The sequence below is a fragment of the Annulohypoxylon truncatum genome (assembly GCF_022578515.1).
Source record: "Annulohypoxylon truncatum strain CBS 140777 unplaced genomic scaffold F4807scaffold_2, whole genome shotgun sequence".
NCBI classification, from domain to species: domain Eukaryota; kingdom Fungi; phylum Ascomycota; class Sordariomycetes; order Xylariales; family Hypoxylaceae; genus Annulohypoxylon; species Annulohypoxylon truncatum.
The window spans coordinates 563,838-575,996 of record NW_025953788.1 but is presented as its reverse complement, the minus strand read 5'-3'; the positions used below and the strand labels follow the sequence as shown (position 1 = coordinate 575,996).

General features: G+C 48.6%; 2 protein-coding genes across 2 annotated transcripts; both read right to left on the bottom strand.

The window, feature by feature from the left end:
* Window positions 1-466: 466 nt before the first annotated feature.
* Window positions 467-2,543, bottom strand: F4807DRAFT_406907 (histone-fold-containing protein). Its single transcript, XM_047996325.1, has 4 exons — window positions 2,001-2,543; window positions 1,812-1,945; window positions 1,633-1,751; window positions 467-1,549 (listed from the first exon to the last, which is right to left on the bottom strand). Exons 1-4 carry the CDS (start codon window positions 2,259-2,261, stop codon window positions 1,110-1,112), a joined length of 954 nt encoding a protein of 317 aa, XP_047858670.1. The 5' UTR covers window positions 2,262-2,543; the 3' UTR covers window positions 467-1,109.
* A 2,377-nt stretch (window positions 2,544-4,920) lies between these two features.
* F4807DRAFT_468104 (uncharacterized protein) lies at window positions 4,921-6,469 on the bottom strand (the record flags this gene model as incomplete). Its single annotated transcript, XM_048002567.1, has 2 exons — window positions 4,921-6,254; window positions 6,328-6,469. 2 exons carry the CDS (start codon window positions 6,467-6,469, stop codon window positions 4,933-4,935), a joined length of 1,464 nt encoding a protein of 487 aa, XP_047858669.1. The 3' UTR covers window positions 4,921-4,932.
* Window positions 6,470-12,159: the final 5,690 nt, after the last annotated feature.

Sequence of the window (12,159 nt, the reverse complement as noted above, 5' to 3'; positions counted from 1 at the left end):
CTTGATACGCTATGACCAATGCCTTCCTTCATCCTTCCTGTGCGAGGGTACATACCTGTCACTGCTAGGTACCAAGGATGAGTCATGGTGAGGGTTGAGATGTGAGATTATCAAGGGGCAGGTTAATGGACAAGGGGATCGATATCGGCGCTTCGACGAAGTTGATTCTTATTTGATAATCTGCATTTGGTAATGCATATATGGATTCCTATACCTTAGATAGAACCAAGACCTAGAGGGCGTATACCTATCCAAAGAAAGATCTGTATGTAGAAGTGCTATAGCACATTATCCTCCATCACATAAACGGCAACTAGGTACCTATGCCAGAACAGCTGTGACCCAGCAACAAACCTCACATCTAATAATTACCGAGCCCGCATATCCCCAAATTAATACAGTAAACCAAGATTATGCTCAGATCCTCTTGGCGCGAGGAACTGGAGGGTAAGGTAATAGGAAGGTAGGTAGGTGTTGAGATACCTCTAAGGTAACAGTCACGTCACTGCAACGGTGATCATGGACGCGTGATAAGCTGCGAACTCTCTCTCAGCTCTCCCTCTCTGTGTACACAACCATAACAACATGGCAAGTTTTTTCTTTATTCGGTCCAATACGCACGGCCAGCATCGAAGCACACGTAAACAGAACTTTTAATGGGCGAGTGAGTTAGTCATTTTATCAAGCCATCACTTTTGTGATCCTGTGCCCCTCGGGCTACTGGGAATAGGGGCGTATGCATATCGCGATCTGTTATGATGAACGAGGTGTAATGTTTTTGCGACCCAAGCTCGCTCCATCCTAGCGAGCGGGCGGTCCTTTCTCAATTTCAGCAATAGTTTCTAGACTCATACCCGTTATGCGGTGACAAAGAATCAAGACTCGGGCCCTGGACCGCATAGTAAAGTGGATGGCGGGATCTCCAAGCCAAGCAAAAGCCAAATTAACCGCCTGAACCTGAAAAATGCCATCGGACCTCGCAACGTGACAAGAGATCCATTCGTCCGCCAAGACCGTCCGCCGTCGATGATCCAAGGGGAAGGTTGAGTAGGTAGAGTCGATTAGAGTCACAATCCACAACCAATATCACAGCACGCGCTCAACCCAACTCAATCGCTGTCCCCATCATCCAACGCATCATCCTGCTCCTCCCTCGGCTCCCGTTCCTCCAGACGATCCGGATCATCCTCTCCCCCTTCCTCTTCCTCATCTTCTTCCTCTTCCTCCTCTTCCTCAGCCTCATTCTCCTCGTCCTCATCATCTTCCTGCTCCGCCTCGGGCTCCGTCTCCGCGTCGTCGCTGTGCTCCTGGGTCTCCGCCGTCGCGTCGCCGTCGACGTCCATCGCCGAGTCGTCGCGGGGAGCGTTGGGCTTCTGCTTCTTGGAGGCGCGCGGGGCCCCGGCCCCCGCGTCCTGCGCGCTGGCGGCCGTGCTCGCGGTCGATACCATGGAGGCGTTCGGGTCCGCGGCCGCGGCCTTCTCGGCGCGCTTCGCCGCGGCGACTTTTCGGCGGTAGGTGCTGCGCTTCGTGGTCTGGACCTCGTTGAACTCTGCGATTTGGGGTAGGGTTAGTGATTTGTTGTTGAAGGTAAGGTAGGATATACCGTGCAGGGAGGGAGGGAGGGGTACGTACTCTTGAATTCGGCCTCGAGTCTCTCGCGCATGAACTCGAATTCTATGTCGTTGAGCGCCTCGAAGACGTCGGCGGGCATGATGGTCTTCTTGTTGGAGCTTAGAGTCTTCTCGTTTGCTCTGTGTTTCGCCAGTTAGCTACCATGCCCCACTATCGGAGGTAGACATGTAGATGCTTACGCGTTGGCGAGGTGGTTGATGAAGACGGTTGCGCTCTTGCACATTGCCAAGACGGCATTGGCTTGGATCTGTGTGTTGGGAGGCAGAACACCCTTCGCAAGGCGCGTTATTATCGACTTTGGAAGATTGAGGTCCTAATTGCACTTGTTAGTTGAAATCTACACGCCATTGCACGATCGCATTGCCTACCTCGATGGTGACAGCGTCTCGACTACCGTCTTTAGCATCCTTCTTCTCCTTGTCTTTCTCAGCAGAAGGCGCGCCTTCAGTAGAAGGTCGTTGAGAATCCATCTCTATAGACGGTGTGGGCTTAGATCGCGAAGGTACAGACGTATTGCCAGCTGGAGGTCGGAGAGCATTTGAAGATACGTCAGCGTCAGAACCGTCGTAGACGAATTGGGCCATTGATACGTTGCTCGAGCGAGTATTGTCGTTTTTTCGAGGTGGCATAGTGATGAAAGGTTATTGTATGTTAAGCTAAGACGTCACTAGTTCGAGTCACCGATTAGTGCGGTGAAGTTGGACAGTTAATCATTCAATTGGGTCGCAAAAAGTGAATCGTGGTTGATAATTCGACGATCTGATTGATTAAAGTCGATAAACGATAAAGTCGAAATTGGAGATAGAGTTGCTTAGCTTGTACTAGTGCCCCACGTTCGACGCGCCCGAGACGCGTAAAGAGCCTAGAATAAAGTTCGAGAGGTACCCCGTACCTCTTTCTCTGCTTTTTTTCTCTTCACATTGGATAGATTCAAAATCACCTCAATTGTTCAAATTTGTCAATTAAGTGCATATTGTCAAAGTTTTATCATATTATTGTTAATAATTCTTTTAAATGAGAAATATTGCCCCCCATACTCTTCTCTCAAAGTTGGACTATGTGGATGTCTAAGATCTTAACGTTCACAACACCAATAAATTGGGTATATCAATAAGCTCTCCAAGATATTTACTATACCTACTATATTGGTAGGTATCTAAAGGGCAAACTAGAGTCTTCCATATTTAGGTCTTCCAGGCTTGTAATTACCTCGATCGGTCTGAATGAGCATCGCAATATCTACACCAGATCAATGGATGGCTCAATCTCAGAGCTAATCGACTAGACACATAGTCAGATCTTCATATCGTTCAAGCAACGAAATGAATCCATCAGTCAGAGTTATCAAATATCTTACATAACAGCACTCTATCACCACCAACCAAGAAAACACCTCACCTACGACGAAACCACCGACCTGCGGAAACAAGGGCGGAATCTCTCGGCGTAACTCCCCACTTCCCAATCGAATCCGCCCCGAACAAGTCCCGGGGGGTGCGTGTTTGATCGACGACAGGGATCCCCGATTCCTCACCTCCGTTCGAGGACCACTCATCTAACCCTACCCGCGAACCCTACCTCCCCTCCCCTTCCCTACCTTCCCTCTCCCCTAATCATCTTCGATATCACACGGCGTGCATGAATAACGATTTCCAAGATTTCCCCCCATGGCAATAAACGTGGCAGAAAAAACCCCGTCTGACACAAACCTTCTAGACTCGAGAATGGCCCAGGTTAAACCTAGGCCCGAGGGGAGCCCTGCGAATCGTGATCCCGCTGAGATGAGATCCCTCCGGCATAATGAAGTGCGTTATGCTGCAAATCTCACGCTGTCAAAAAACCTGGAAAGCGTACCTTGGAAAATTTGCTCGCGCTGCCGGAAAACAACGCCCGGCTGATCCTATTCGCACACGCTTTGCCTTGCTACGTACGTTGTATGTACGTTGTATGTATGTTGTAAGTTGTATGCATGTAGGTACCTACTAAAGACGTAGGTTGTATGTACGCTGTATGTAGGTACGGATGTATGTACCATATATCGAAAGCCGAGAAAAAGGAGTTCGTTGAAGAAAACGTAAAATTAAGTGCCGGCGCCACCATCTGCACCGTCAGCATCACGGCATCGCATTAAGTAATAAGATAAAATAAGATAAACAAGAACATGGTTCGCGAAAGTGCCGAAATGAACGGTGGTTTTTACTTGTTTCAATTAAACGTCTTAATTGAACTTTCGCAGCAAGCCTCTAGCCAACCACAACAAGCTCGTAGCTCAAGCTACTACATTCCGAATCTAAATTCGCAGAATTTGGGGGAACTGGGATCCCGCTGACTGTATTCCTCCTCTTTCCCTTCACTTCCTTTGCCGTCCTCTGCCTGGCCTAGGGCTTCGGATCTTGGTCTCCGGGTAAGGAGGTCCGATCAATTTCTGCCCAGAGTATCTCCCATCACCTCGTCCTAACCCTCAAGACTTCGTACCGCGCGAACGTCGTGTCCTCGATGAATATGCCTATCACGTGCCCTATAACCAATGCAAGACCATGCTTCTTCTCAGTCACACAAACGCAACCCAAATTCAAGAATTCCCTCCTCGGGGGAAAGCCATGATAACCCTCCTCCCCTTCCCCCAATGGGGAAGGAAATTTCTCAAAGCACACAACATAAAAAAAATATCCGGGGTATATCCTCCGTGTCTCGCGTCTCTCGCGTTTCCAAAAACTCCAGTGTTCGGAAGAAAATATTAAAAAAAACAATGCAAAATTAAAGGGACGTAGAATTGTTGCTGTCGGTACTATACTAGAGATACCATGATGAACGTAAAGTCGTACGTAGGGGTGCTGTGATAGTAAAAAGAAAAAATGCCGTAAGAGTACGCCGAAAACGGTGCGGTCGTCGTCGGATGTGATAGGTGAAATGAGAGGTGGTCCTGCTGCTGACAGGCCGGCAAGGTTAAGGTAAGGTAGGTTGATAGGGAGTGCCTCTATCCAGGTAAATGCACCGCCTCAATAATCTGCGAGAAGGGCGAACGGGCGCACGGATCTCGTGTTCTTTGTTTCGAACCGCAGTAGTGTTTTCTTCAACGGACCTGCAGGGATATTCGTACCGAGCCCTTCTCATTAGTCCGCGCCCTACTTTTTTGTTCGAGAAGGGAAATTTTCCGAAACAAGGCGAAAGGATGCTTGTTTGGTTTGGTTTGCTGCTGCTGCTGCTGCTAACCCCGGTTTATATCCAAAACATGAGAAAACGTGGGACGGCAGGGATGGGCGAGCCTGGATGTTGAAACAGACGGATGATCGCAATCCTTCAACCCACGGCCAGTCCTATCGTGCTGTCGTTCCGCCGCGACGGAGGTGGCGATAAACCGGTCAATTGGTCGTTGTCGCCGAATGACAACCTCGGGGGCGGCGGTATCGATGAGTTCGAATAGATTCGGTTGTGGTTCCGCGTATGGGCATCACTTGAGACTCTAGGTGACGAGTTCTGTTCTAGGCCATCTCGCCACGCAGCTTCGGCGTAGCTCCTGAGACTGCTGCTTCGAGATCCTTTCGTCCTACCGTGCAAACTTGGTGAATTTGGCGGTAGTTTGTGTAATCTCGATGGGTTTCGCTTCGGAGAAGGTAAGAAGGGGTCGTCGCCAGGTACCGCCTCATCCGTCAAACCTGATCGTGCATTCGGTGCTCGTGCCAAAACCGCTCCGGGCGCTTGCGGAAGATCAAAGCTATACTTTCCTCCATCGCCGATGAATGATCTTGGTGATGCCACCTCAAATGACTGCCGTCCGCCATTGTGATATTGAATCACGCTCGGTGCTCTCCTAGTCGATGTTGCCGTAGACGGGTTTTGCGAGTGGCTCGGCCGCGTGGTATACCTATCCGTTACCTTCTCTGCTGACCGGTTTGATTTCCACGTTGCTATCTCGTCGTCTCCGATTGGGGTGATGCCCCTCTTTATCCTAAACATAGGCAATTTTTTCCGCCTGTCCCCTGTGCATAGATAGGCTGCCACTGCGATTAGAACTACACCAGTAACGCTTAAGATTGTGCTGAGTGCGATCGTTAATGTTGAGGTGCCGTTCCCATCAGTACTCGAGCTTACGCTGCTCGGCGTTGGAGTCGGGCTAGGCATTGTGACCGTGGCTGTAGGTGAAGAGGTAGATTCACAGCTAGAAGTAGTAGTAACAATTCCAGAGGCTTCACTCGATGGCGTTGATGAGCTGATAACACTTGGAGTGATTTTAGAGGTAATGAGAGTAGCCGGTGGAGGTGAAGCCACCGGAGAATTCGTATTCGTTGTAGCGATAGTCGTAGGCTGGGCTGAAGAAATTCCAGGCGAAGCTATAATAGTGGTTGGTGAAGAAAAAGCGAGTGTCGTTGTGCCAGTGGTGCTTTCAATGATAATTGACGTTGAAGTCGTTGCTGGACTAACAGGAGTTTCTCCCAGAGGCGTTGCTTCCGCGGGAGAAGTTACAATTGTAGGAACCAACGCAGGAGGCGGTCCTGGAGGAGTAACATCAGGATCTTGCGGGCCACGCTCCTGCTTCGAAAGGCTGGACGAGGTGGTAACCTCTGCAGAAGTAGCTGAGGATGTAGTTGTAGATATGGCCACCAGTGAAGGTGCCGTGGACTCTATTTAAATAGGTTAGCATACTAACTCAAGAAGTATTTGCCATTGTGCATAAGAACACCGTCCGTGACGAACCAGTCTGACTACTGCTTGAACTTGAATCTAAACTTGAACTCAGTGACGGAAGAATCACTGAGGAATTCCCGCTTGGGGTGACTTGTCGAGCGTCCAGCTGTGAAGTTCGTGCTACGCCAGGTAAGCCGAGTAAGAATAACATCGTGAGAAGCTTCATTGCGATCGTCCCAATCGTTCAATCTCAGCCCAGCTGGTCCAAATAGCTATCAAAGCTCACCACCGCGCAAACGATCGCAAATTGCCACATCCAGCCATTGGCCCGCCACAGCTGTCATGAATCACTCGCAGAAACGAAACAAAACGAAAGCAAGGGAAAGAAAAGTCGACAACTGTAGAATAGCAAGGGGAAATGGGCGGTAAGAAAATTGACTAACACTTAGCAAGTTGTCTCTCGCGATAGCCGGATGGGGTTTGAAGGCCGCAGCGGGAACAGGGAGTGCCAGCTTGATATCAATTCTACGGTAGGTAAAGCCGACGTCCCTTCAGCTAGAAGGGACAGGATCCCCGTAGTAGAAAGCGAGACTTGAAACGAGAGACTGGTGGAATACGAAATTACAGTATTCCACCCATCTGTATAAGAGCGTGTGCTCTATACCCGGGGTTGATAGATGCTGCTGGACGAAACGAAGCCGTGCGCAAAAGGAGAACAGCCCAACGCTTGGGGAAATAACGGGAGAGAGGGGAGACGGGCAAGGAGATCTTGATATTCCCACTTCGTGGAGGAGGAGAGCATCCACCTAGTCCGGCGTTACGAGGATTAACAGCACACCATGCCGTAAGGAAATGTGGATAACGCCCGCCGAAGAGGGTGTGTGGTTGTAATTTAGAGGGGAGTGGACCTCCTGGGCATATGTACGTACGTACGGGGAGGTAAGGTGAGGTGGTAGAGGTGCACGCTTGTTAATACACGGGACTTATGAGTTCCAGGTGTGTTCGCGCGGGTTGTTTCGAGAAGATGTATGTGGGTATAATATTTCAGAGCCTGATACAGGACATAGGACCCATGAATCACAATGATCGACAAGAGCTGGTATATGATCGTTAAAACTTGGTATGTGCACGGATAAGCAGCCTTGATTTCCTCGATATCATTATGCCCGTTAAAATTGTTGTTTAGAGGAATTCTCGTATGGCTTGCAGCTTGCAGCGCCTCGACCTTATTAACAATGTTAGACCTTGGGTTTCGGCTTGCAGGCGATCGCTGCAGTGCTCTAGAGCTGCTGTTGCTGCACCTCATGATACTTCTTACATGATACCAGGCTGCCAGGGACAGGGGCGGCGTTAGTTGGCGCCCCTCGGATAATACAAGAGAACCTAGCCAGGGTTGTATTCATGGTCAGACCCCACGACCGTAAAGGTTAGCTCACAAGAAATCCGTACCGAAATTCATATTTCGTACCGTACTGCACTATTAGCACAGACAGCAAGGAATTTCTTGATATGTATGAAATTCGAAGGCTGGTTGCTGTACGGCATTCCCGCGTTCCCACATCACAACCATTGACTTTCGTACGGAAGCCAATTCTGAATCTTCGGCAATGACAAGCGAGTCGTACCAATCAACGCCGAGGAGTTTAGGAACAAGGGCTAGGAGGTGCCATGTGTTCGCGGCCTTTCTTTTTCCTCTTGAGACAATGCCTTGGCCGAAAGTCTTCTTCGCCTGCCTTCTTTGGGAACGACTTTGGGAACCAGTGGAATTATTTCCTCATAGGGCGCCAACTTAGATTCAGGTACGCGAGGCATAAATGACAAGCATCGACGAATCAGAGCTCTGAGGTGGCTTTTTCACTTTGTGCAGACCTCGTGGATGGGTGGGGTGATAAGCGTATACTAGACTCAGTCGAGTTAGGCGCGAAGGGCTGCCAGTAGAATCAACCAGAGAGGAGGCAGGAGAAGGACAGGAGAAGGGGAGGAGGGGTTGTCCTTGGTTTAACGAATCGTAGGGCTTCGATGGCCGATTCGAGCAACTTGCCTATCTTCCCTTTACCTTACTTCGACTACCGAAAACGGACCCTCGCATCGGCATCCGTCGCAACCTGTGGGAACCGGGTTACACATTCCCACGCATTAGGTATGTTAGGCAGGGCTCGTCAGACCAATATGAACTAAGAATGACTCGGAGCGTCAACGTGCAAGAAACGTGCTTCCTATCGTGAGTGTGGGATTCGTCGATCATATGTGCTATTGTCTCGGAGGCTTTTACTGACCTCTTCCTACTTAGGTTTAAAGCAAGCTAAGTAGGGTAAATGGAACCATTGTTGGCCCTGTCCTGATTCTACAGCGTATCCCACATGGCCGCAAGAGCAATTGATGGTGTTTTGGTGCCAACGTACCGGGCTGGCGTTGTCCGTATGTGCAAGCCCTAGTATCATGCAAGCTCTTTAATAGAGCGAGAAAGATCTTGCCTTAAGCGGACAAGATGTGACAGCCTCCTGAATGATGTCTCCAAGTGATCCCATCTTCGGCTGTCAAGCGTGTTAGAGCCGAGAGCAAGCCACAGTCTCGGCATGGAGAGATAGTAGCCAATACGAATGACCCCCAAAAGCAAATTCATGTCTTCGCAGTGTAACCGCGGCTGTTGTTTCGAATGTAGAGGTATACTACTTACTGTACGTCATCAAAGTGCAAGATGTAGTAAGGATTTCGAAACAAAGCCTCTATATGCTGTGCTTCATGTGTTGCATTCAGCTTCGGTCCAATTGTGACCCGATCTGCCCGGCTTCATCGAGGTTGTGACTCCCGTTGGCAGTTCGGTGATGATCTAGACTACTATTGGTCAATCCCAAGAACCCACAGTCCGGGAGTTTTGATCCTCTTGAATTCCTGATTCCTGTTGCAACTACGGTACCTAACCCTGTCCGTCAGTGACAGGTATATGAGCTACCAAGATCTCGTATCGTCGAATCGGCAGGGACAACGGCGGCGGATCGGGGCTACGTGATTATTATTGTTTCTATCCCGCAGGTGACGAAACCGCCCAGACCTGTCGTGTACGGCCTTCATTGGCTTGTCTCCTAGCTCTTTGAGGCTCGCTCGACTAGATCCCAGAAGGCTCCATAAGGACAGCATAGGAGCATAGGAGCAGTCGGGCCCGAAATACTCATGCCGAACATTCATTAAGAGCTTACGGAATAGACGAAGGGATTCCAATCCAACTCTTCGCTTATGGTGTTGACAGCTGTTAAGAGCTTTAGGTCAAATGATCTAGTCAGATTGGCGGTCAAAGCAGAGTGCCTCCTGAGGCTCTAGATGCAGATTGGGTGATATCATGACGCGCAATTTCATGGCAAAGAATAAGTGTTGAATAAGCGTAGATAGCGATGCAACCTAGAAGGAATTAGGGAATTGGTCCAGCCCTTTTGAGTTAAAGAGAAAGTATCGATTAACGATGACTCCATAATTAACCGCAATAGATCCCGTTTAATCCGCCAAGTCGCTACCAGCTTAAACCCAATTTAGTTGTACCTACCTTAGTTTGGGAAAGCACGAGCCATAGACACCCTGAAACCTTGGCCCAAGCTCCAATGTTTCTCCAAAATTAAACAAAAATAAGTTCTACCGTCGAATATTCCATCATATTAACTCATCTCCAGACAACCCAGATTTCTCTTCTCGTTGGCGCAATTAGCAATTCAGCCACCACGATATCTGGGGTGCATATGATACGATTCTAGAGTCGACGCGCAAACAATTGCACATCATCTTTGGATTGACATTTTGATTTACGGCCGGCTTAACCAAGTCTGTGGTGGTTCCGCCGAGAAGTCCCGTTAGAGTCAAAGCACTTCTGCAAACCATCATTTACCTTGCTAGCACCCTAGACCGAACCCCGAAAGTTCTCACGCCGATCTCATTTGTCCGCGCGGAATGAGACAAATCCTATGTAAGAAGGGCTAGATTTGCATCTTTCTTCATTAGGAAGTAAGATATTTTATGTAGGTACTGCTCAAGATATGGTCGATGAAAGATTACGCTGACGATAGTTTCAAACATCCTCCCGTGACGGAATACTCGTTTGCAATGTAAGACGACCAGACCAAGTTTCCTATTGTTATCCAAAATTGGGCACACTCTCCGACGACCCATCTCTAATCTAATAAATAAGCACCTCGCTACCAGTTCATCAATCACATTTCGAGGCTGAGTTCGGATATTTCATTAAGTCTCCGAGTCATCACGATACTAGCCCACGATGCTTTCTCTGTAGGGCTGTTGTCAAATACGTAACCATCCAAAGTAAAGTCCTTAAGCTAGGTATCGCATCTGTCGGAATAGACAATTGAGCTAATCAAAATATAGACGACCACATGACTTGATCGAACTAGTTTAGCGAATGCATCCTCAGGGCGTAGCACTAACAAGTAACAAGGGAGCTTAACCCATGTTACCAGCCTACTGCTGAAGACCCTAAGGAACTTTGGTAACAACCTACTGCAGCAAGAAGAGACGAGGTGGTTCAGCTAACGAATCTATCGTGTAATACATCCATATCACGCTACCCAGCTCTATCTAGCTCTGTCTCGGACGAAGCATGAGACAGATGTCTACGAATCTGTGTACACCAACTCGAACTCCGCACACGTCCTCTGCATCGCAGTGCAGCTTACGCGCCGTACCTTACAGGTTGAGGGGTTACTCGACATGCTGTATGCAACGGTTTACTACGCAACACCTGCGGAAGGCTGGATAATTGCGCATGCTGCTGACGATATATTTAGGTTATCTGCCGGTCATCCAACGGGCATGCGTGGAAAAGCCTAAGTGCTTGCATCGTACATTGCATGCTGACATGTTTCAGAGCTTAGCTTTGCTTTCAGCCTTTTTCTCTCCTACAGCTAGGAAGAGTATGGAGTAGATAAGGCTTGATGCGGAGAAGGTTGCGAAGGATTCAATAGTCCTTCCTACAAGTGTGACAAATCTTTGGGATACGCGCTAGACTAGCCACCCGGTCTATCCTTCTCCTGATTCGTCCACTCTCTCTAACTAGAAAGCTTCTACTCTTCACCAGTTCGATCTAGCTTGGCTCATCCTTTCACCGCCAGTCTGACATGCTGGATCATACAATGTCGTTATTCGTTCAACCTATCGTGAAACATGCCACCTCGAAGTGTGGCTGAAAGACCCTTCACGAATAGGACCGCCTGAAGCTATCCTATTCCACACCGTCAGCTCTTAATTCAGACAGTCTATCTGTGGACACTAGTATGTAGGTGCTTCAGGTCGAAAGCCTAAACGTCTACTATCATCTAGGGCCATTTTATTATCCCCGACTCCCGCATAAGGATTAACTCGGCATCATTCGGTGAAAGATGAATCACGATGCTTCTTTTTTGTATATGTTTTTCAGACTAGGGCTCTTCCAAGGGCTTCAAGGGCCCATATATACGTGGCCCTTCCCGCTCGAATCGTATGCATATCATGAATCACGGCTACGGCATGCTACGCTCTTAATACCCAGGCTCCAAGTGGAGTTGATATCCGCCTTAGACCCTTAGCTAAGACGCTGCATTAATGACTTGCAGGTCTGTAGCATAACGTTAGATGTTAGTATGTAGGTGCTATTTCCCCCTCTGATCCATTTGCGATGAAAGACCTAGATTAGGGTCTGATTTTAACTTCGGTCGTAATTTTCAGCTGCCTCATACTAGCTATGCAGACTAGTACATCAGATTCATAATGGAGCAGTCTAGTTCCCACAACCTCCATAACTCCATCGTAGCTGAAGCTGCTAAGATATAACTGGCAGCTTACAATGCTGTCGATAATAGCTTAGGCTCACAGCTGTTCCACAACACACCACAAAGACCACCATATCCATTTTCTCTACATCTG

Bases quoted from the DNA above. Each gene is read 5' to 3' on its own strand.
- F4807DRAFT_406907 (XM_047996325.1), bottom strand. From the start codon at position 2,261: ATGCCACCTCGAAAAAACGACAATACTCGCTCGAGCAACGTATCAATG. The intron at 1,752-1,811 runs GTAAGCATCTAC...GGCGAAACACAG, and splicing joins ATCAACCACCTCGCCAACGC to AGCAAACGAGAAGACTCTAA. The intron at 1,550-1,632 runs GTACGTACCCCT...CCCAAATCGCAG, and splicing joins ACTCGAGGCCGAATTCAAGA to AGTTCAACGAGGTCCAGACC.